The sequence below is a fragment of the Dreissena polymorpha genome, chromosome 2 (genome assembly GCF_020536995.1).
Source record: "Dreissena polymorpha isolate Duluth1 chromosome 2, UMN_Dpol_1.0, whole genome shotgun sequence".
NCBI lineage: Eukaryota > Metazoa > Mollusca > Bivalvia > Myida > Dreissenidae > Dreissena > Dreissena polymorpha.
The window spans coordinates 71397610-71423981 of NC_068356.1; the positions used below are offsets into that span (position 1 = coordinate 71397610).

A 26372-nucleotide genomic window follows, 5' to 3' on the forward strand; every position below is an offset into this window, starting at 1 on the left:
ACGTCTAGTTGTCTTTGTCCAATAGATGAAAGAGTATATTGTATCTCTTCCATTTTCTGCTGATGTAGAAATAACAAATGTATACGGGAAATTTGGTGAACAGAAGCATATACTGTACGTGCACAACTAGTGCATGCACTGTAAACACACACTCCGTTCTCCGTGTATTGTTGAAACGCGCTATGACGTCATTAAATGACGTCAAGCCAACTTTCGTATAACAAAGATGCTAGCTATGTTGTGGTATATGATAATATGATGATGATGGTGATAATGATGATAATTATGAGTTTAATGTTGAATATTCATTTAAGCGACTGTTTCGTTTTTTTGCAATGTACTTTTATTCGCCTCAACGGACCGTCTATATTAAATACCGGTAACCAAAAGAATTTATAATACTTAATTCCAATTTCATTTTGATACCTAATTTCTAAATTTCAACAAACACATGGTTATGCCTAAATAATTGTCAATACATAAGTTACAATTATTTCGTGATTGTGGATGATGTTGACCGAAAGTCGAAGGAAACCAATGTACGGTACTAAAATGCCCTGTTTCAGGTCTTTACTTCTGCCACTACGACATGAACTGTTACCTGACTGTTGATCTGCCGGGACCTGACAACAGTGCGGTGATTGCCTCGGAAAACGGGATTTTGTGTACCCAATATAATAGACAGTGAATATAAGGTTTTGTTTTCCGGTGAAGCTTTTGTCTTACACAGTTTTTAATATTTCTGAAAAGCCATCTTTAGAAAATTCCTCCAAGTAGATCCGAATGAATAAATCCTTACACTATAATTGCTAGTTCGAGCGAGTTTTTCAAGATAATTATTATTACCATTCTTTTGTACTACCCTTCTTTTGTACTACCATTCTTTTTCGAGATGAAATGGAATTTATAACGCCTTTTGACTAATTTATGTTCCGAGCTGTAATGTCCTTTTTATTGAGTTTAATAATGTTTCATTAAATGATGTTATTTACCTTGATTTACCATTTTCATTCAACTCTTAAAGTTGAGATAAATTGATATGTTTGGTTTGTTTACATTATTTAATGTCAATTTCACATTTTTTTAGGCTAAGTTACTATTATGTTGATGCTTTTTGTAAGCCGTATTTTTTATATTGCATTAAAACACTAGCGCAGTTATAAAGCTCCTCTGTATTGAAGTTGTTTACCAGGTAAACACAAGTTAAGTTGATGCACTCTATACCAAGGAACGTATTATCCCTCATACACTGGATCCGCCATCACTGTTCCGGCAGTCACTCACCAGGCGTCAACCATACCACCGGTTACATGTAACCAGGCGTCAACCATACCACCGGTCACATCGTCGGCAAAACAATCTCCGACGGCAGCTTCATCGAAAGGTGATACGAATTTGATTTACTAAACATATATATAGCATTTTGTTTTCATTGCTACAATTGCCACGCAAATTCACTGGTGTGTGACAAATTTTGAAAAAGTTTGAATATTATTTAAATAGACTTGCACAGATTTTCGTATTTTAAAAAGATATAACAAATATATAATGTTTTTAATAGCTGTAGCTCATAATTATTTTTTTAAAAGTTGAATCCAAAATATGGCCGTCCCCGGCATCTGCATTACTTTTAGAATTTGAGTCCGTAGTACTTTACCTTAGTAAATGTTAATTCGATTATAGTTTTGATTCGTACGCTAGTTTGTTTTACATTTGAGTCATAGTTCTGAAACTGACTCCTTTCTTTGGAAATGGGCATGATATATATGAAATTGTGGACTCATATGATGGTCTCTCTTTTAGTGTGAAACTAATAAATTATTTTGGAAGTGTGGAGTTTGTGTTCCATTGAAAATACTGTGTATATTCAGGTCTAGTCACCAAAACCTCAACACAACGAACAACTCGTTCTAGTCCAAGGTCTAGTACAGCACGTTCTACGACTACAAGCTATACTGTGAGTGCGTCGGTACAGCAGGGTTCAAACACACAGGCCAGCTGCCAAAACCTACAGACTTCATCCACCAACTCAGGTACGAAAACATGGCTGCAACAATCGATGAAACAATTCTTTAAAAAATGTTCTCGGATTGTAGGTTTTAGTCATGAATAATGCAAGAATCGACTTATGATTCATCCAAACGACATAGAATACCACAGAAAACATTTACATACAGTTTCAAAAGCTCAATTTGATGTTTACTGGAACAATTGTATGATATTTTTTTATTTATTAATACCCTTTATATTGTCGATGCACCAGTACACTTTTTATAAAATATACACTTATACATCCAGAGAGACTATATGATAATCAAAATTACATCAGTTTATTAAGAGACCTATGCGTTTTTCAAAGATCGCGAATGCACCTTTTCTGAACAGCAGAAATACCTATACATGTAGTAAAGGACATGCATGTCCTAATGTAATGTATTTAATAATGAATGTAAAGGAAAACGTGATCTATAGGGCTATCTGTGCCTCACATAATCTAAAGTGTTTACGACTCCATGTTTTTTAGCTACCGGTAGCAGTATGTATGATTCCCTACGGATATTTATTTGACCCAAACCACTAGTTCCTAATATTTCAGGACTTACCGCCGGTGTGGCGGTGGCGACGTTCAGTATAGGCGTACTACTGGGCGTTCTAGGCTTGTATCTGTTCACACGCCGCAGATATGGTGGACAAGAAGCACGGCAAATACTGGAAAATATCGAAATGGACCGATAGCGAATGGAGGAAGCACCTTGTGACTCTTCGTGAGAAAATGAACAATCGTTATGTGTCAAGCCGGCATAACGAAATGTCCTTATCAGGTCATTTGATTTGTTCAGAGGCAAAATATTATACGCAGTATACTGTTACCTCATACACATTTGTAACGTTGATTGTGATGGTTGTGTTACGATTATTTGATATAATGCGCATTGTATATAATTGTTATCAGTTCCATTAAATATTTGTTTATGTGACCTGTTTTTGTGTGAGTAAACAATAAATCCGTTTATAATTTGAAACAATGTATAACATGTACATCGCATAAACGTGCAATACAGTCCTATTGACACAAGTTACCCAAATTATGGCATACCCTAAGCTCATTCACCGTCATAGCACATATATTACGCGGTTACAGAGAGTTCTTGTCAAAGGATTGTTTTTAGTATAAATATTAGGCTTGTGAGTGCATACCTGCGCAACTTTCATCTGGGTTAAAGTGTAAACAATGTTATAAACAAGGGCGCCCCTTTCTTTCCAGTTGTGGTCACGTGTTAGCTCAATAGTATAGTATTTGATACAAAATCAAATATAAAGCAATTTCAACCTACATCAGGATTGACATGTGTTATCTCGTAAATTAGGTATATTTTTCGCGACAAATATATGCATACCGCTATCTATTGTTTTATGTCTGTCTGCCATGTATTTTCCACATCAAACCCCTTGTCAAACAACCACAACAACAACTGCGAAACATGAAACAATTGAATAACATAAATATATGTTTTATAATTTTTATTGTAATAAATGATTTGGATTTATTATGTTAATTTCGCACAACATGTAAATAAAAGTACAAACAATAAGTGTATAGTTTTTCATATAACAACAACAAATAAATTAAAACAATACAATACCGTGGTTTTTTAGTACAATATAAGGTCATGTGTTTATGACTCTCAACTTTTAAAAATCATGTAGATTTTTTTTAAACAACATGCGTACACAACAGCATTTAAACAACTTCAGACACGACTTCGGCGTGTTAACAGCAGGCCCATAGTTGCCATTGTAACAGTGGCGGGGCCGCGGAGAACAGCAAAAGGTTCCCCCACGGACCATACTTAATTCAATATAAGTGGAGTCCTTTCCAGCATATGGACGTTGAGGCCACAACACCTTTATTAGATGTTCTTCGGATTAGCCGCAACCAAAAAATCGTTAAGAAAATTGTATGTATCAGTTTTAATGCTGTGGAACAACTGATCAATTTGTTGTAACATAAGAAAATTAAAGTACAAATATTTTCTCTGGATACCAAGTGGGCTTTTCGTTTGTTCTGACATGCGCAGTGTTTTTTTTATAAAGAATATGTGCATGAACTAGTTCTGGCCAAGACTGACTGACGACAATAGGGAAGCAATTAAAAAGGGACTACAGCTGTCATCCATTGGAGACGTCTATTTGAAATTCGTACCACGGGTCCTTTCCTGAAATTATGACAGGCTGTTGTGAGGACATAGGGTTTTCTTAAACAAAACTCATATAGAACAGTGTTTTTATTCATGTGTTTTTATTATTTACATGTGTGTCATCCAAAAAACAAAATATGTAAACGAATTGGTTAAAAATAAACAGCATGGTTAAAATTGAACTGAATATAATTTGAGTTTATCTTATACACATGTAGTGTGATGTACTTGTATTACATGTTTCGTTCAAAAGGCAAGCAATACTCTTATATGAACACATGTTTTGAATAACTGTGCAGAGTGCATGTTATGTTCAGTTGTCTATGGATGGCTTAGAAAAAGGTCAACATGTTGGTGTTTTCAAATTAACGACGTTGACTACATTAAATACGCATCTCCTTGATTGAAAATTGAATATATTTATATATTAAGTGAAAGATGGATACCATAACATATCAAGTCAAGTGCCTATCAGTTATACACTACATACATTACGCATATGTTGGTTTTAAGCAAAATCACTAGTGTTTATATTGGTTTGTACTTCTTGGCATATGCTATCAACGCGGAGATTACGTGACTTACCGTGCACGACATCGGACCTGCCATTGAGCACGAACCCTGCACGCGTGTACAGCGGGATAAGGTTGGACTTGCATATTAGAAGCACGCGTGCGACATCTCGCTGTTCCCGCCGTACACGTTCCACAAAACTGCGTAACATGAGCAATGCTATACCCTGCAAGTGGGAAAATAATATATGAATATAATTATATAATATAATATTATACAATCACCAACATCGTTTAAAGGCATTGTTAACATGAGATAAATATATATACTTATATTTTTTAATATTCAATCATTCAGTCATCATTGTTTCTTTGACAACATAGAATACTTTCATAATTATGTTATCTTTCTACAGAAGTCCTGTTTTGCGTCTTAGAACTAGGTTTCGATCACCACGCATGATTAATTTATAAACTATTTCACTTCATAAGTACTAATGTTCTATTATAAAATTGTTCACCTGTCTTCGCTGGTCTTTTCTCACTACTACGGAATGGATGCAAACACTTTCTGAAAAAAGAGTTCCCTCTTCTTAATAAATAAGGACTGGTTTTGTCTGTCATTTGACGTACTGCGACATGTTTAAGGACCAGATTCAGTTTACTAATGTATAGAATCAATAAGTTAATTTATAATAATATCGTAATAAGAATCGACATAATAAATGTACCACAACACACTTTGTACGATTCTCCACACGTTGAGGTCATTCAAATGTGAACGTTAGAGTGAAATCCACCAAGATCACAAAGAGAAGTTGAACATAACTAAATTAGGCGACTACATAAAATAAATGGGGAAAAACACCAAGGGTCATAATTCTGACAAAATATGTTGCGGCCTGACTTAAGTTCTATACAATAGTTTTTACATAAAAGCCACACACAGTTTCATATGTAGGTCATTCAGCTGTAGGCCTAAACGTTTAAGCAATCCAGATGATTTTCAAAGAGATGTTTAATACGCAAGATTCGTTGCGAACAGACAGACTGACAAGTGTAAAGCTGAATGCCTCCATACCCCATGTGGGCATAACACTTGTATGGCGGGATGATAATAAGCGGCGCAGGTTGCTCATAAAAAAAGAAAGACAAGGTTGTGTTTTTACAAATAGATGCATTTTAAAACAACCATTTTCTTGCTACCTAACTTATTTTGCAATGACAACATTAAATTTGCGTTCCTGTTAATTCGTAAAGTTAGAAAATTGTCTTTACCGTATCAAACGTATTTCAATAAACATTTTGTTGATAGATCTGTGTAATGTGCATACAAATAAATAGTAGAAGAAATAGAAGAATAAAAGAAATAGTCATAATGCATGTATTTCCGCCGAAGAATACTAATAGTACATCACAAAACAACTATAAATGCTTTATAGAAGTATATACAGCTGAATTTCAACTTTACAATCATCAATGCCTAACGCGTGAAAATGCTGCTCGAGCATTGCACGTGTGACTCACCTCCGTTGGGGATGTGCATTCTCATGGCCTCGGTCGCCAGTCTTTTACCGTGGTAACGCGTGGCGCAGATAAACTGGAATGGAGAGCGGAATCTTAGGGATATCGAGGCGGGAAAAGAGTTCGTTCGTATTGATATTCTCGCAATATGTTGATTTATAATTGAATTAGGATTCCAAAGGATAATAATATAACAAATTTGGGACGATTATATTTCAACGCAAATCCATAACATTGAATGAAAACACATTTTGAGTTATTAATAAGTACCCCCAGGAGATCCCCGTCCAGAAAGCAGCCCAGCATCAGGTCGGGCGCCTCCGTGTGGCGGTACACGAGCATCTTGTAGCTTGCCGCCTCGTCATCCGGATAACCTAAAACGGCACAGTAACGTAAATAGCACGGTACAGGAACCATTTAGGTAATTGGAAAAACGGTGCTGGAAACTATACCGTTATAGCATCACTCAGGTTGATGAAACCAAAACGGTAACGAAAACCATACGTAAAGGAATTAGTGCGGTAAGGGTACCACATACAATAACGAATATGTGCGGTAACAGAATAAGAATAGTAATGGAAACACCACGGTAACGTAACCAACACGGTGAGACAACAAGTACGGTAACGATACCAGAAAGCTGATGGAACCAGTGCGGTAACGGATTCAGTTTAATGATGGAATCAGTACGGTATGGGAAACACTTAAAGTAACTTAAACAATACAGTAATGGATTTTCCACTGTCAATGTACCAGGACCGTAATGAAACCATCGCGGTTACAAGTCTTGTACGGGAACGGACTTGTTTAAACCCACGACCCGAGCAAGTACGGTAGGAAACCACCAACAGCAAAGGAACCATTACGGTAACGGAACCAGTATTGCAACGGAACCTGAAAGGTAATGGAACCACTGCAGCAACATAACCAGTGCTGTAAATGAACCAGTGCGGTCAGGGAACCAGTATGGGAACCACGTAATGGAACCAATATTTATTTAACAACGTAATAAAACCAGTATGGTAAAGGAACTAGTGCGATAATTTAACCAGGCAACGGAACCTATCACTTGGAACCTATCACTTGGATACAATTTGGCGGTAAGAGTCATATTGGACGTTCGCTTACACAGACGTTACAACATGGCTCAGCAAATTTTTCATTGTGGTCCAAATAACAACTGAACAAACAATTAGCAATGCGGACTAATTTGAGAACAAAAATTCGCATGTGTGTTTGTCCGTTGACATTGATGTTTTATTGTTTATGATTGACAGTAGTGTGATATATAAGTTTCATGTACGTGTATTCATTTATCTTTTGGAAAAACGTTTCATTTTCATAAATAGTGTATTAATTGTCTATTTACTTACTGTCATTTTAATTTATCTTAAGTATTGTTGAGGCCCTAAAGTATACAATGTAACATTTGACAAATAGGTACAGGTTTCAATCGTTTTTTAACCGCACTCAGTGAGGAATAAAAACCAACAATTCACATAATATGATTTCGTCAGTTTTGAATAATCCGTAATCAGGGTATAGGAACGAGGCCATTATAATACAAAACCATTACCACGATATCGTTTACACTAATAAAACATTATTATGTCCCCCACTATAGTAGTGGGAGACATATTGTTTTTGCCCTGTCTGTCTGTCTGTCTGTCTGTCTGTTGGTCTGTCTGTTGGTCTGTTGGTCTCTTTGCGCCAACTTTAACATTTTGCAATAACTTTTGTTATATTAAAGATAGCAACTTCATATTTGGCATGCATGTGTATCTCATGAAGCTGCACATTTTGAGTGGTGAAAGTTCAAGGTCAAGGTCATCCTTCAAGGTCAGAGGTCAAATATATGTGGCCAAAATCGCTCATTTTATGAATACTTTTGCAATATTTAAGATAGCAACTTGATATTTGGCATGCATGTGTATCTCATGGAGCTGCACATTTTGAGTGGTGAAAGGTCAAGGTCATCCTTCAAGGTCAGAGGTAAAATATATGTGGCCGAAATCGCTTATTTTATAAATACTTTTGCAATATTGAAAATAGCAACTTGATATTTGGCATGCATGTGCATCTCATGGAGCTGCACATTTTGAGTGGTGAAAGGTCAAGGTCAAGGTCATCCATCAAGGTCAGAGGTCAAATATATGTGGCCCAAGTCACTTATTTGATGAATACTTTTGCAATATTGAAGATAGCAACTTGATATTTGGCATGCATGTGTATCTCATGGAGCTGCACATTTTGAGTGGTGAAAGGTCAAGGTCATCCTTCACAAGGTCAAGGTCATCCTTCAAGGTCAAACATCATAAAGGGGGGACATTGTGTTTAACAAACACATCTTGTTTTTTTAGGTTTAGACTGCGTCACTAAACTATGTTCATGCATATACAATACAATCTTTAAAACACTAAAATACCAAATAAAGTGCAGACGGTCAAAGGGTAACGCATTTTCAAGAGGAGGCTTTTGAGATTCGAAAAGGTTTCGATAAAGTTACGTCCATGATGTTATCACGAATTGGGCTTTTTAGGCTATTTGAGTTCAGACAGTGTGTGCAGCCAATGCATGATTGGTGACTGAGTATTAAAAGGACTATGCCACGATAGTATTTTTTTTTTAATCTTACATTAAGAGGTATACAATCTTATTGATTTATATTTCAAGAATGAATATACATATTATAAGTCCATAAAGTGGTTTAAGCGTTCGCATATGAAAAAATAACGTTTTGTTTTCCCCTTGTTTTCCTCTAGTCTTGACGACAGACTGATATTTGATCTATACGTCATACTTTCTCACCAAGCACAAAAGTTGGTTAAATGGAAGTCAGCGGCAAACCTCATATGGCTTATTGGTTGTGGGTTCGATACACATTTGGATTGTAATTGGTCCAACACTGTTGTCGAGTATTTTATCAAATCTCGTTTTGTTTTGCATTATATTGGCTGAATTTGTTTTATTTGTTTATCATTTTATTGAACATGAAACAAAATGTCTTAGTGCATAATTAATAGTTCTATAATCTTACAATATCGTGTATATACCAATAAGAACCGATGTTTTGGTGACATATTCCCTTTAACTACATGAAACAGTATGAGATAGCTAAACGAAGAGGTAACATAGATAACGACTTCAGTTCGATGGGACAATGCAGCGTTATCTATCTTTTATAGTGGTTTTTGAGTATTCATCTATTAATCCACCATAAATATATTGACTTTAAAAAAAAGTGTCTGTCCAAAAACATGGTGTAAGAATAGTACCACAAAATTCATCTGGGAAAACAGAACATACGCGCATACAAATTCAACATCATCAAACGACACGTCATTGACGTAAACTTATTGCGTCAAATGTTCGTCACCGTGTTCTGATTAAACCACTAAGAATGCACTTTGTTTATAATAACATGAAACAAAAAATTACAGCAAAATTTCAACGAGCCAAAAAAGCTAAATTAGAGGAATGCTTCCTTTGCCATATAAAAGATATATGATATTTGTTACAAAATAATAATCGGTCCACGGTAAAAAGATATTAACAGTGTTTTTATCCCATTCGAATATAACAGTGAATGTGCTGGCACATTTTGATCACCGTACAAAATGGCTGATTATTATCGGATGCTATAAATCGTTTTGTTTGGAAACGTATCCATCTAAAATGCAGAGTCGATATATTTCGTTTGTTCACGATAACAATCGATAACAAAGTCAAACAAAACGCGGCAGTCAAGTAGCAGTTCGTTGATATTAAAATGTGATAAAAACTATTGACTTTTTTTTGCAAAACAACTGAAAACGTTTGTAAATATTGATGAATTTATCACAAGATCGCCATAAAAAATAACTGGAAACTATAAAACCAACAGAGCAAATTACTCTCTTTTTCCTGTATGCAATGTTATTGAAAGGAAACTTAAAAGCTCTTTATATCGATTTACGACCGTTTATAGCAATTTTACAGCTACAGATATGTTAGTGTTAAGAGGTATAGGCATTGTTATATTATTGTGTTTAAAGTGAACAAAGAACATGGACACAAACCAATTATTCATTAAAAGGATCAATTCAAATCAATCGCTATCACATTCCGTGAAGTCCTCCGGCTAGAATTCGACGGGAAATCTATAGCTTACCTTCAAGCCGGAAATCTAAGGGCAATGAATACCTAAACTATCCGTGAAGTTTTCATGCCAAAACTCTACGGACAATCTATACATAATCTTCAAGCCAAAACTCGAAGGGGGCAACCCCTACATAAACTACCAATAAGTTGATGTATATATCTATTGAAATTCCCACAAATATGTTAACATTTAAGAATACAATAAAGTAACATATTTTAACAACGTGATAAGGTGGATTGTATTCCACACAAAAAATGTACATGTATATATCTACTTAAATGCCTCGTGAGCACACTATGATTAAAGTTAATTTACAATGGGTATTATAAAATAAATAAAATCGTTCACGAGACAGAATTTTTAATGTAACGAATGACATAGAAAATTTAAATATTGACTTTGATATGAACACTTTATTCAGAAATATAAGCTAACGAAACCTATAGATTAACCGGGTATACATTTTATAAACAAAAATAATAATAATAAAGTATGTATTTAACAATACAGTTGCATCCATTTAAGCTCATTACAAAAGGGCTTTATTTCTAGGTGCGGTCTCGTTCGCGCGCAATATTAACGGTACATACATTCCGGCGTATCTTGGTTCCCTGACCAAGACCCAAAACAACGCACTGAATATTGAAGTCAGAGTTAATTAAGTTCTGCATCAATCTCTGTAACTTGGTGATTTATGTCAGTAAAGAAAATGCTCTGCGATTTTCCCACACGAACGCTGACTCGACATATTGATCTTTATTGGTTGCAGCAACTTATGTGTGGGTATGCTGGGACATTATAATGATGTTATAGTGTTAATTAACCAAATGGTAAAATAGTATTAAAAATATTAATGTAAAATGATAGTGTTATGCTTGTGTTGTCATTAGAAGTAGTTTGATAAATTATTCACAAGAGCTAAAGTTTAAAACTAATACATTAACTAATAACATGTAATTAGATCTATATGGGCAATATTTGCAAAACAAACCTTTTGTTGACATGAAAAGATATATGATAACAAGCGGTACATAGTGTTGCCAAAAAGAAGCGGGGTGGAAAGCAGGACCATTCATTTGACACCTTGTTAAAAAGGATAAATCTAAGGAATTCTGCAGTAGTTGTACTTACGGTTTAATACCACAGAGGAATCATTTGCCAATTTCTGATAGCAAAAATACATGCAATTTTCAAAGCTGTTTTCCTTGTTTGACTTTACAAATCCATAGCTAATATGCTCTTGATCTTTACCTTTATCTGCATACTTTGTATTTTTAAACAACATAATAATTTTGTAATATAATAGGTCTGAATCATTGTAGATCTATAGACTTATACACAACATTTTAATATATTTTCTTCGAGTTCCCAATTCTATATAATGATCTATAAAGCAATTTACTCACTGTCTGATTCCAAAGTAAATATTCTGTTTAATTCCTCTGCGGATACATCTCGTAAAACTAATGTGTTAATAAATTGCAAACGCTCTGCTTCGTCTGCTGTTAATTCCATCATTAAACTGAGAGTAGTTTGGCTTTCGGTCGATATCACATGACAAACACGTGACTGTTAAGGGATGAAAAATATACATTATATAGTTGCTTGATAATATATCAAAATATTTTTATTAAAAAATATATTTTTCATTTTATTTACAGTTTTATGTTAAAATATTAGTTGATTCATAATAATAAAAAGTGTAAGTTTCGACTGGTCCCTTCCAAGATGGCTGACAGTGCCGATGCTATTCACGGCATTGCCGCATATTTAGGTGTAAAGTGTGGTAAAGTCACATATGATGGCAATGAGAAGGTAACTTAAGGCTTGTTTTATTTAAAAACAATGTGAATATATTATTTTTTTGACAATCAATTGAGAATTTAAAAAAAAAATCAGGAAAAATTGCGGCGTTTTATCATGAGCGTTTAAACGCTTGTTTATGTTCAATATATACAATGAGCGTTTGTGTATATTGGGGCATATTAATGCGGTTACACAGCACCTATCATATTGCGTTATTATTATGAAGCTAAGAGTGTGTTTTTTGGGGGTGCTCTTGAATTAAACCAAATTGCAAAGTGAAGCAGATGCTTTTGCGATTCTAAACAACATGTTCATGTATTTGATGTATTTTCAAGAAAATACTTTGAATTACTATTTCCCAATTCTTAGATTATAAGTGAATTTTCTGCGGATCGGGTTGTCTGGGGGTCGTATTCGCGGAAGTTAAAAAAAAAAGACCAATTCCGTGGTCATATTCAATAAATTGCCCCAAAATATTCTCGGCCCACGAAACCTCTCCGCATAATACAGTGGTAGATTCTGCCTAAGCATTTTTTAAACCAACGATATCATTGGCTGTCGTTTCCCAATCTTCCAATAAAAGTCTGTCTTTCAAAATTTGTTTGGTAATTCTTTGCTGATTCGTGTGCAAATGACAACATTGTGAAGCGAAAATGAAGATTATTGAACGAATTAATCTCACAAAATCTCGGAGACTGACAAATTATTGAAAAAACCTTCAACTCTTACTGGGAATAGAAACAACAGTGGATCTAAAGCAGAGACAGTGCTCCAGCTAGCAATAAATAGAGGGGCGCTGCGCCCCTCTAAAATTTGCCCACTTAAAAAGCGCCCCTCTATTTTTCTGTCAAATGCCTTTTTGATCTCTAAATCTGCTTTCAGGCCGTATAAATCGCCAGAAACATTGACATGAATACACAGATAACATGACTGCCTGGGGTGTATTAAGTCAACACATTGTGAACAAACAAGCCCCAAGGCCATGGTTTGTTATCAGATCACTAATTAGCCTTTTGTTGCAGACGATAGTAACATGCTGTGAAAGATTATCTCTGAGATCACGCTTGGTTAGGCACAATCACACTCGAATGAAATCAAACTCAGCACTACTGAATTTTTTAAACTTCTGAATTCTTTGGCTATAATTTTTTGTTTGCAAAAATAGTGATTTTAATTCAAAATACCTATGAACATTTGAAAATTAATCATCTTTTTTTAATGCGAATATGCGTTTAATATTTAGTCCGAAATTAAGGCGTGGAAAACATATTTGTGTTTGGATTTTATTTCTGAACTTTAAAACACTGTCTGTCCTCATTCATGATGAATTTTAACATGAATAGGGGCAGACAGTTGTTATTTCAACAAATAAAGAACTTGTTTGGAAGGAGGATTTATCACTCTGCGAGTAAAATGTAATGTTGATATTGTCATATATTTTCGCGACGTAACAAAACTGTCAACGTTGTTGACATAAGTTGAAATAACGTGTTGTGAAATAAATATATCCTATTACATGTATTAACAATAACAATGTTTCATTTTAATCTCCAGACTGGATGTTACTTCATGGAGACATTTATCATTGTTTAGACTTTAAATTTGTCAATATAGATTTTTGTTTTAATTAATATTATTATTGTGGACAAACATTGGCTCAAAGTTATTTAAAGCAACGAATTTAAGTAGTTACAGTCACAACGTTTTTTTGACCCAGTGAAACCCCTGAATTTATTTCATGTTGTCATCATTTCATTTCCTTCTAAAAGGCCACTGATGCTGAATCTGGAACCTGAAAGATTAACATGCAGTACAATGATGATAGGTGATAAAAAAACATCAAAATCCCCCCCCCCCCCCCACACACACACACCAGAAAGAAATATGATATCTACATATCTCTAATGCGTGTAGTCCGACGCTAGCCCAATTCGGTTAGGAAATTGGCTACTAAGTTGTTTTCCTTAGCACCAATGTAGATAGTAATATATTTATTGTAATTTCATTACACAAAATGAGGAACAGCATACAATTAGTGAAGTTATCCAATGCACAAGTGTTTACAACTAATAAGTATATAGTATAACCGATGTATATACTTAAGTATATTTATAACCAAATGCCCTATTTTCCAAAATTACGCGTGCAATGTGCCCTTTTTGGGGAAGCTCCCCTCTATTTTGAAAAGCTGGCTGGAGCACTGAGAGAGCTATACCAATTTCCGAATGTGTCCGGAAGATCGATTTTTCTGGTTAGGCAGTGAATTTCATGTAGGGCTGTAACGATACATTCAAATATTCGAATTACTCGAATACGGCTGTGGACGAATCGTATTTGTTAAACACCACCTTCCGAACCAAATATTTGGCGAGTACAATCAACGCGGTTTTGAGTTTGAAAGTTTTATCATCTTACATTATCTTACCTTTCAAATGAAGGTTCATACACTAAACCCCTATATTTAAATGTTCTTCTCCTTATTCCGGTGTTTTTCATCATGTTTACCCCACCTACTATGTTACACAGTGAGATTCTCAACAATAATGGAGGGCACCAGTTGAATATTTACTACATTGATTGGAAGAATATTTTGAATGTTGTTTAATGTTTATTTAGGCAAATACAAGTGCAACTTATCAACAAACATGGAGCTGTGTTCAAAGTTTTAGCAGTTCTAGTCAGTGTTTTGTTGTTTCAAAGTGTTATATTTCATATTTTCAGTATGCAATGACACTCAATGAATCAAATTGACAAATACCCATAGTTTCATACTATATAATGTCATGTCCAGTTGTCAGTATTACTTTTGTTCATTGAAATTCATATTCGTGAATAAATATTTGTATTCGCCGACCTGTATTCGTGATACGTATAGTATTCATTACCTAGTGTATTCGTTACAGCCCTAATTTCATGTAAATAAATCTTGAACTATGCAGCCTGTGGTAAAGTGTCGTTAGTTGAACACTGGAACATGTTTACCATATTTTCAAGGTAAAGACATTGAGCTCAACAGAAAGCTTTGAAAGTTTCTGTCATTGTTCACAGGGATCAGAGCACATGTTGTTTTAGATCACAATTAATAATGTTTACTTTGCTTATCTAATATCATATGTTAAACGTGGAGTTAAAAAAGTTTCTATAAATTAATCTTGTAATAAAGTTAAAGAAAGTGCTTATTTAAATGTCTGTTTTAAGGTTTATAATTGCGTTCTGCACTCGCATAGTCATAATCGGTCGACATAATATTCCTCCCCTTGGTCTTGACACCCCTGACATTGTGAAAATAGATTACATGTAGATTACTCCTATAAATATGAGGTCGATTTACATCGACCTCATATCGTTTAACGTTATTTTGCAATAGCATCGTTCCGACATGAATTCATGTCGAAAGCTTTAACGGCATCAAATTCATATAATCATTCAAAATAATCATGCAATAAATTATTAAACATAAAATATAAACATTATTTTACTAATTGCATTAGAAGAATGTTTATACAAACTTACAAGTAATGATAGTCCAGACCTTAAAACACTACCACTGTTCAAATTCCATATTGTTGCCATATAGCACTGTGTAAATTGAAAGTTGCATAATGTTACCTCATTGGTCGGTTATAAATACATTGTTTCTCTATATATAGTATTCGTTTTAGACGAAAATAATAATTTACGTGGAATGTCATATTAGTTTTCCATTAAAACTTTGATTTTGCCGTGTGTGTTTATGGACGTTATTAATTATGTTATACTTATTTTTGTATTTCATTAAGAATTAGAACGTATAGCCCTTTTTGTTAACTGTTTTTAGCAAACGATTCGCGGCTTATTAAGTTAAGACACGGAAAATAGTTAAAGCGACACTTTCATTTAAAGGTTTAATGTGAACAATATGAAATGAAACCTTTTTTGGTATTAATATATTTTATTGACATGTTAAATTCGATACTTGAAAAGGTGTTTAGTCTTTAAAAAGATGTCGCTGATATTGTTAATTTCAATAACTGTTAATATTCTAAATGTTGTATAAGAAATTGAATAGTTTCACTGAGTTGTATTCCCGCCTGAAATCCGATATCGTAAAACACGCAACGGTTAAGAATAAGGTCTGAATAAGTTTAAGTATTCAGAGCCGAATATCAGCAACTGTGCCAGCTGGCAAGCCCCGTTTTGGCTTTAACAACCGCAAGCGAAACAACATACTTTTTTAAGTCTTGCACTTAGACTCCATGATCACAGAAATGACATTGAAATCCCCAAACCAAGATAATATTTGCATTTAGAGTAAGGAGTATGCACAAGAGTTAAATTGGTTGATAGAACGAGAAAAGGTTAATTATCTAAAGGATTTAAGTATAGTGTATGTCCATTAATACAGTGTCGGAGACTTTTTTCGCTTTTAATGAACTATTCGATTATCAGTATTATGTTTCGATGATTATTATTTCTCACTCATAATGAGCTTCTCCACCTTTATTCATGATTTAAAATTTTTTCATGTACGTTTATGTTACTTGTGAGTGTGTGTGAGTGAGCATAGGGCTGGTGCGTATTTCTGCATTTTTGTTTTCTTTTTGTTGACTTCTTATGAAAATATGTTGTTCTAGTGGGCCTCATATGGCGTATTAGATCGAAATAAACACCTACCATATATTCTTTAAAAAAAAATATTAAAGGGGCCTTTTCACAGATTTTTGGCGTGTTTTGAAGTTCGTCATTAAATGCTTTATATTGATAAATATAAACATTGGATCTAAAAAGCTCCAGTAAACAATCAAGAATAAAATTTTAAAAAAGGGGGAAAAAAGTAGCCCGCATCAGGGCTCGAACCAGTTACCCCCGGAGTCCTGGAGTAAAAACCAATTAGACCGCTCGGCCATCCTGCCAAGTATGTATAAGCGACCTATTTTAAACTTTATATAAGCAATCTTCGTAGTTTCACTAAATTAAACGACAAAAACAGAATTCTCCAAATTATTCAATCGTTTCGCGTTGCAACGCTTTATAATTTTCAGGTTTTTAAATCGCCAAAAGATGCGTATAATGGCTATATTAGACCATGGTAAATGTTCAGTATTACTGTTTCCTCACAAAAATCATAACTAAAACGAAAATTTGCGAATCTGAAACAACTTTTTTCAATTTTGCCAATTTACCAAAACGTGAAAAGATCCCTCTAAGTATTATTCCGTGTTTGCTGTCAAACACATTTTAATTAAAGAATACATTTCATAACGTTGCGCAACAATTAATGATGCATACAACTGGTAGTTTTAACACACACATATATGTTTCATTTAATTAAAGAGTACAGAAAGCTAAAAAGTGAGGTGGCTTGTTGTACAACAACAATTGGTTATGTGTAACCTATTCAAAAAATAATTTCGTTCAAGATAATTCAATGTAATTCTATAAACGACAAACACACTTGGTGTGTTGTGTATGTTTATTTTTAAAATGTACAAAAGTGGTTTAAAAGCACAATTTTTACACATTTAAGAGGTAATCGCTCACATTTATGTCTAATAAATGATAATTTTATGCATTAGCAAAGATTTAACGAGAAAAACTGAAGTTTAAGTTGAAATCAATTTGCTATAGGAAAACGACGTTAGGCGTTTAGACGTAATCGGTAGATTACGTCTAATTATTTGGACTACATGTAGATATTCAAATGTTCAGTGGGTATACCCCGTCCCAATTGGATGCTTATAACATCAAATCTTTTATTAATAACATATTTGCCAAAAATTATTTTAACAAATGGCAATGTTTGTGTTAATGCAATTATTGAGCACTTTATTTGTCCATTTTGCTCACAAAAAGAAGAATGACCAATAAAACAGACTTGTTTAATTATAAAAAAAAAGGTTATAAAAAAGTAAAATTACTATTTCAGTTTGAATAAAATATGTTCAGTGAATCAATTTTTGAATTTTTGTTGGCCTAATGCCTACAGCAATCAAGTACTCTACCTTTTCACCCCTAGTTATACAATCTGGCAGTTGCGCACTGAATTGAATTCAGTATTTGAATTTTGGACAGTAGAAGAAAAAGTTGCTTGGTGTTTTTTATTTAACGTTACAACACATTTAAGGTTTATATTTGTTTCTATATTTCTCCAACACAATAAATCACATCATTATCAAATATCTTAAATTCATGGTAAAATAGTTAATCTAAGGTAGATTTTATGGTTCTATTTTAAAAGACCGATGAAGAGGCATAATATTTATTTCACGTTTGTACACATTTGACCATATGGTTGAGTTTTACTTTGAATTTGAACAGTGCATTTAATGTTTACAAAAGAGGATTAATCACTCAACACATAAAGATTCATGTTTCTTTTTTCCTGCAATGCGCAAATTAATGTTCATACATAATGTTGCATATATTCTCATAATATAAAGAGAATTTGAAGCTTGTATAGCTTCTGAAATTAATTAATGTAGCAACAAACCTACAGGAAAATGGCATGAACAAGTATAAAATTGGTGTGTGTAAAGCCATATATAGGAAATGCATCTCTTTGTTTGTCAATATATTTTGAAAATATATCTGTTCTTTTCAATCTTGGTATGAATTAAAAACAAGCTGTGGTGTTATTTTCAGATACCTGTTATGAAAGGAAAAACAGGAACTAGAAAAGGGTTTTCAACAATCGTGAAGCATCTCGCAAGAGCAGCAGAAAATCACAAGTTGATAGGTAATTTTTGTTAGCTATTTCAACCATTTACCATTGGGACCTGTGAGGATTGGAAACTTGGAAAAAAAGTGACAAATTTCTCTGCTCTATATCTCAGCTCAGATTCAGTGCCTTTCACTCTTGAAAATAAACCGATTTCCTTGAAAAACATGGCCGCACTGGGGCGAGGCATTTTCCTTATATGGCTGTACAAAAGTTTTTTTAAAGCTCTGATCTAAGATTGGCCAATCTTAATGAATCTTGGTCAGAACATGTGTTCCAAAATTGTGAACATGTCTCTCTTAATAAAGAGAATCTTTAAAGTTGCTTACATATTAACAGGTTTGGTTGTTATGAACGAATTTCTTAATTTTCTACATTCTGCTAACCTGCTTTTAGGATTCTGTGCATTTAATGTTTTGTACCCTGTTTTGTCACTGACTTTGTTCTCCAGGTGTCAGTGCTCCAGAACAGGCAGTGGTGGACCAATGGCTTGAGTACAAGACTTGTCAGTTAGACAGATGTACAACAAAAAATGACCTGTCTCCAGTGCTTCAGGTATAAATCTTTGGTATATTGTAGAGCATCGATCAAGAATTGAATGTTGTTATTGTGATCACCCTATGATGTGCATTGTTTGTAATCATATTTCACCTTTTTATCATATTCATATTTATTTTCTTGAAACTTGGTCAGAATATTTATTTGCAAACTATATAGCTTTAGGTGAGTTTTGAGTCTCAAAACTAGGTCATCATGTAAAATCTTAGAAAACATGTGATACAACTCTGGATGCCACATCGATGACTCAATGAAACTTGATAGGAATGTTGCTTTAGACAACATCTTGGCTGAGTTCGATTCTGGGTCATCTGGGTACAAAAAGTTGGTCAGGAGGTCACATCTTAGAAAGACCTTGTTACCACTCTATAAAGTCCATAATTATGCCTCAATCTTGATGAACATTTGTCAGAATGTTTATCTTCACAATATCTAGGAAGTGTTCCAATCTGGGTCATAGCTGTTCAAAATCAAGGTAAACAATTAATATGGTAGGAAAACCCTGTTACTTTTCTAGTCATTAGTATTGCTAACATGTAACATGTGAGACATGTTATTAATGAATATTAAGTTAACATGTGTTCATGATTTGTGCTTTTTTTAGGTAAAATTGTTTTCTGCCCCCTTTTGAAGATGGTATACCTCCTTACCCTAGAGGTTAGAAGCTTGGGCTATTACGTGAAATGTTCAAATTGTTGTGTTTTTTAACAGTGGCTAGAGGTGAAATATTCGACCCTCTCTAGCCAAAAATCGTGTTTTAGCGACTGCAACTTAAATGTAACTTTCTGAGCTAATAATATAGTGAAGCTAAACCAAGGATCAATATCCTCGTCTTAGCATTAAAAGCTTTAAAGACATTTCACCTTATAGATAATACAATCATTATTAAGATCATCAGCATGCAAGAAGCCGCAATAATGGTTGAGAAAGGCCATGCTGCATACATGTAAACATTTTTTTTTCACTTAAATAAAAATCTTTCAGACAGTTACTATTAAAATTACAATAAAAACGCCCTGACCGTAAAGTGATTAGATTACTCATATTTTAGAGGCGGGAGTGAGGTTTAAAAAGAAGTGGAGTGGCTAAGGTGGAAGTGTGGTAGAGGAGCACTATAGCAAGTTTTGAAGCTATGTGGAGAAGTGGCGTTGCAAAGGTGGGAGTGAGTTAGAAAAGCCGCATTTCAAGTGCAAATGAAAGTGTATCTTCCATCATTAAATTTTAAGACAGCTTACCACAAATGACAAACATGAGGATTATGAGTGTAGTGTATATCACCTGTCTCATTTCCTCAAAGGTTATGGTCACACTTAACAAATTTTGCCATAAACAGCTTGTTTTTGATGCAAGCAGAGTTTTGAGAAAAAATTAGAGTTTTGGTCATCCTATGTACACATGCCTTGCTGATATAGGTTTATCCGATTGTTCTCTTACTGTTCTCTCAGGTTAAGTCTTCAACGATTGGTGTCTGTGAACACAGGTGAGCGCGTTAGGGTCATCACTGCCCACTTGTCCACTAGTTTACTGATAATGATTAATAAAAATATATTTTAGGATTTTGCTTTGATATTTGGTTGTCATGTTTTCCGAAGCCATAGAATGTTAGGAAAGGGAGATGTTAACGCTATTGTCATTTATATTTATTTAATGCTTCTTACATGCTAGGATATGTGCCATATTTTTGTTTGAGGCATTTCATTTATTATTTTTTATGGTTTTGACATATATTCTGTTTAACATGTTTATAGAACCTTGTTTTTTTTTCAGGATTTAAATAGCTATCTCATCGACAAAGTTTACTTTCTGAACCACCAGCTTTCCATCATCGATCTGGCCCTGTACTATGGACTGCATAATACACTGGTAAGAAAGGGTAAATGTACCACTATGACAGCTTATTCATTCGCTGTTTACTAAATTCACAATATGGTTGATCACAAAGTATTGTTGAATTGATACTAGTTGCATTCTTGTAACAACAAGTGAAAGCAGATTACAAGTTTCAAACTTCTTGAACACAATACAAGTTGTAACTCCTATGATTTTAAAACCTGGAAATGTTGTTTTCATGAAATCCTTTACGTCCTGGACACATTATCTGGTCATTTTATACAGTTAACTGGCATGAACTCCATATTTCTGGTCAGGTTTTAACATTTGGCTTAATGGTATATTATTGGCCATTCTTTTTGACCAGTGCTTTTTGTCAGCGTTTTATTTTAGTGTGTTTTTTTCAGGCAAGCTTGACATTCTTCGAAAAACAGAAGTACATTAACTTGTCCAGGTGGTTTGATAATGTAAGTGTAAAGGAAATGTGTTTTAAAGAATTTACTCCTATTGCTAAAATAAAGCCAGTGTTAATGTTTTCACAGATTATTTAATAAAAATATTGTTGAGTTCAAAGTTGTAAGTTTAGACATTACTTTTGCAAACTTACAGCTTTTTATGTAAAATATTTCAATATTATTTTAAGACAAAAAAGCAATGCAAATATTCTTATTATTATTATTTTCATTAATTATCAAATCAATAATGTTAAGAAATTTAATGGCATTTATAAGAACATCAAGGTTTGCAGTTTAATGGACTGCAGTAAATATATGCTTGAATTTCACTGCTGTCAGAAGTTATATGTACATATAATGCATTCCAGTAAACTACTGGTATACATGTAATTATAATACCTTTGAGCTGCTATCAGGCTGAAACTAAGCTTTCTGATATTTTTTGGTATCAGGACAGTAGGTGCTAATATTAGTAAATGTTAGGTGGTATGTCATATATATCATTACTAGCTATAAAGTCTTTTGGGGGGGGGGGGGTAAAAAAACAACAAATCAGAATGAACAAAACAAACAATTTGATGTAAAGATGTATTACATTCTAGAAACAAAAAGCGAAAAAAAGCAAAAAAATGTCCTGTAGAAATAATAAGCGCCATTGCTCATGACGTAATTTTGAAGACTTGAAATGTCACACCACATCCTATTTTTCGCTAGATGTAAGGCATTGGTGTGATAAATATTTTATTATTGATAGAAAATATGGTGCATAGAAATCTGATGAACAGAAATACTTGATACTGCCTTTTTATTTAATTTATTATATAATGTTTTTTTAGCTCACCCATTTGCTCAGGTGAGCTTTTGTGACCAGTCTTTGTCTGTCGTATTCCGTCCGTCCGTTAACATTTGCTCGTAAACACTCTAGAGGCCACATTTCTTGTCCCATCTTCATGAAACTTGGTCAGAAGCTTTGTCCCAATTAAATCTCGGCCGAGTTCGAAACTGGGTTGTGCTAGGTCAAAAACTAGGTCACTAGGTAAAAAAAACAACAACCTTGTAAACACTGTAGGAGTCACATTTCATGCCCAATCTTCATGTAACTTTGTCAAAATGTTTGTCTTAATGATATCTTGGTTGAGTTCAAAAGTGGTTCTGATCTGTTAAAAAACATGACCGCCAGTGGGCAGGGCAGTTTTCCTTATTTAGCTATAGAGAAACCTTGTAAACACTCTAGAAGTCACAATTTTTGCCAAATCATCATGAACGTTGGTCAAAACATTGGTTCAATTGATGTCTCGGACGAGTTCAAAAATGGTCGAGATAGGTGAAAAAACATGGCCGCCAGTGGGCGGGGTATTTTCCTCTATATGTATATAGTGGCAGTTTTCCCTATATGGCTATAGAGAAACCTTGTAAACACTCTAGAAGGCACAATTTTTGCCCAATCATCATCAAAATTGGTCAAAACATTGGTTTTATTGATTTCTCGGACGAGTTTGAAAATGGTCGCGATCGGTGAAAAAACATGGCCGCCAGTGGGCGGGGCATTTTTCTCTATATGTTTAAAGTGAAAACATGTGAACACAGTAGAAGTCACATTTTTGGCCCAATTTTCATGAAACTTGCTCAGAACATTTGTTTCCTTGATACGAGAGTTGAGTTCAAAAATGGTTCCGGTCAGTTAAATAACATGGCTGCTGGAATGGGGGCAGTTTTCTCATTATGCCCCCACCCTCCTTTCGAAGAAGAGGGGGTATATTGTTTTGCTCATGTTGGTCCGTCCGTCCACCAGATGGTATCCGGATAATAACTCAAGAGCGCTTATGCCAAGGATCATGAAACTTCATAGGTACATTGATCATGACTTGCAGATGACTCCTATTGATTTTCAGGTCACTAGGTCAAAGGTCAAGGTCACGATGACCCGAAATAGTAAAATGGTTTCCGGATGATAACTCAAGAACACTTATGTCTAGGATCATGAAACTTCATAGATACGTTGATCATGGCTGGCAGATGACCCCTATTGATTTTCAGGTCAAAGGTCAAGGTCACGGTGACCCAAAGCAGTAAAATGGTTTCCAGATGATAACTCAAGAACGCCTATTTCTAGGATCATCAAACTTCATAGATTAATTGATCATGACTCGCAGATAACCCCTATTGATTTTCAGGTCACTAGGTGAAAGGTCAAGGTCATGATGACCCGAAATAGTAAAATGGTTTCATGATGATAACTCAAAAACGCTTGGGCCTACGATAATGAAACTTCATAGGTACATTGATCATAACTCGTAGATGACCCCTTTTGATTTTCAGGTCACTAGGTCAAAGGTCATGGTCACGATGACCGGAAATAGTATAATGGTTTCCGGATGATAACTCAAGAACGCTTAGGCCTAGGATCATGAAACTTCATAGGTACATTGATGATGACTCGTAGATGACCCCTATTGATTTTCAGGTCACTAGGTCCAAGGTCACGGTGACCTGAAATAGTAAAATGGTTTCCAGATGATAAATCAAGAACGCTTATGCCTAGGATCATGAAACTTCATAGGTACAATGATCATGACTCGCAGATGACTCCTATTGATTTTCAGGTCACTAGGTGAAAGGTCAAGGTCACGGTGACCTGAAATAGTAAAATGGTTTCTGGATGGTAACTCGAGAACGCTTATGCCTAGGTTCATGAAACTTCATAGGTATATTGATCATGACTCGCAGATGACCCCTATTGATTATCCGGTCACTAGGTCAAAGGTCAAGGTCACAGTGCCAAAAAACGTATTCACACAATGACTGTCAAGGTCACGGTGACTCAACTTAGAAAAATGGTTTCTGGATGATAACTCAAGAATGCTTACGCCTAGGATCATGAAACTTCATGGGTACATTGATCATGACTCGCAGATGAAATAATGATGAAACTTTACCAGGATGTTTGTCTGGACAATATCTAGGTCAAGTTTGACATTTGGTAAAGAGTGAATGAACCGACTCCTCTCAGGTGAAGGAACTAGGGCCATCTTGGCCCTCTTGTTTGTTTTTTAAGACTTTGACCCAAATAATTACTATCATGTTTATAAATGTCATGTGCCTTTCTGAATTGATAGCATACTAAGTTTATGAGACTTATAAGTCCGGTATGTGTCACCTTATATGGTGCTGTAGATAATTATTATGTCTTACTTACAAGTATCAATTACTTACTTCATTGACTGTATGTTAAATTATTGTCAGAGTATAAAACTAGAACTAATTGAAATATTGTATAAAATTAAATGTTTACATGTTTTAAGGAATCAAATTTAGATTTTCACAATAATAATTCATTATAATAAGGATACAAAAGCAGCAATCCCAAACCAAAACAAGGGCATGTCTCACCTTTGAAAATGCAGATACCAGATGCTGATTGGGTATTTACATATTTTAGATCTTAACAGTCAATTAGTCGTCTTTCAAAAAGATCAGATACTTAAAATGTTTTGATACCCGACGTGAGTGTGCTCTGTCCTGTTTCAGATACAACAAGACCAGTCCATTCGCCAGTCGTTCCAGAGGGTACAGTTCTCCAAAACAAAACTTTACTCTGGCTCTGCTCATTGATGTTTGCTTCTTTGATATTTATTGACAAAAACAATTTAAGAAACATAGACAGTTAATAGGGTTGTGATGAATGTTAATAATAATGATTTAAGCGCTTATTTAGACTTCATTCAGTCTAACCTTCTTAAGAATTTTGGCGTTGGTAATTATGTGAGCTAGGCATGAACTATTCCATATACTGGTAAAAATAGTTTGCTAGTGAATTGTATCTTAATTTGAGAATTTATTAAAAAAATTCAACACAATCATCCATTTGGTTTTACATGCGTTTGAACAGGGGAAAACACTGGCTGATTACCTCTCTAAACTAAGCAGCTTATATAACATTTACGGAACACTTAATACATTACTTCAAACACTAATAAGCAGTATCACAGATAGTTTGCGTCAAGAAATGTAAACTGTCATTATTAAAGACAAATAATAAAATTAATTAACAGGGCTCACGCTGGGCTCAAATTAGGGAGAAGTGACCTTCCTGGACACTGATTTAGGGAGAAGTGAGGAGACTCAAGGGAGAGGTGGAGAGACTCGGACACAAGGGTTTGCATGTAGGGCGTTACAACACACATATGTGTATCACATTATTGAAGTATGCCACTGTAGTACACATAATTGTATTTCTTTTGTGTATCTTAATTTTTCCAGCAGTTCTAATTAACAAAGTAATAATAGACACGACAGATAAATAACTAAAATTTTACTAGCTCTATATTCAATCCATTTTGATGTAAATATCATATTATACAGACTAAAGTATTTCAAAGATAATATGTTTATGAAGCAGTAGATAACATAAGCTTAATAAAACTGTCAGACCAGATAAATATTTATGTTTGAAATATGACATTTAGCATATGCTTTCTTAATAATTATTTGTTATGTTTTATAGTCTTTCCAATTGCAGTTTCATGTGAATACAATTCGAAATAGGATAAACCACACCTTCCGCATCACCCCATCTGTATTCTTAATACTATTTCTTCTTTAAAGAACTTAAAAATTAAATTATAATCGACGAAAAATAATGTATCCGAC

At 34.3% G+C, this 26372-nt stretch overlaps 3 protein-coding genes across 14 annotated transcripts in view; 2 read left to right on the plus strand and 1 right to left on the minus strand.

Annotated features, from left to right (window-relative positions):
* LOC127867551 (uncharacterized) overlaps window positions 1-2978 on the plus strand; it is an 83336-nt gene extending 80358 nt beyond the window's left edge. For 3 of the 12 annotated variants that reach the window (XR_008043549.1, XM_052408808.1, XM_052408810.1), the window contains 2 exons: window positions 567-684; window positions 1193-1369. Coding sequence is in view for 6 of the 12 variants with exons in the window: in XM_052408808.1 (XP_052264768.1) it covers window positions 567-684; window positions 1193-1196 (122 nt within the window). In the remaining 6 variants the exon portion in view is untranslated. Of the gene's footprint in view, window positions 1-566; window positions 1385-1871; window positions 2034-2596 lie in introns of those variants that run through there. The other 9 variants (XR_008043547.1, XR_008043546.1, XR_008043548.1 and 6 more) reach the window with 6 other exon arrangements.
* Window positions 2979-3507: 529 nt separating this feature from the next.
* Window positions 3508-11950, minus strand: LOC127867555 (uncharacterized). The gene is made up of 6 exons (XM_052408825.1): window positions 11783-11950; window positions 6506-6609; window positions 6239-6311; window positions 5233-5282; window positions 4785-4938; window positions 3508-4217 (listed from the first exon to the last, which is right to left on the minus strand). Exons 1-6 carry the CDS (start codon window positions 11892-11894, stop codon window positions 4171-4173), a joined length of 540 nt encoding a protein of 179 aa, XP_052264785.1. The 5' UTR covers window positions 11895-11950; the 3' UTR covers window positions 3508-4170.
* An 86-nt stretch (window positions 11951-12036) lies between these two features.
* Window positions 12037-25579, plus strand: LOC127867556 (eukaryotic translation elongation factor 1 epsilon-1-like). Its single transcript, XM_052408826.1, has 6 exons — window positions 12037-12191; window positions 18804-18897; window positions 19331-19434; window positions 21205-21300; window positions 21675-21734; window positions 25251-25579. Exons 1-6 carry the CDS (start codon window positions 12105-12107, stop codon window positions 25332-25334), a joined length of 525 nt encoding a protein of 174 aa, XP_052264786.1. The 5' UTR covers window positions 12037-12104; the 3' UTR covers window positions 25335-25579.
* Window positions 25580-26372: the final 793 nt, after the last annotated feature.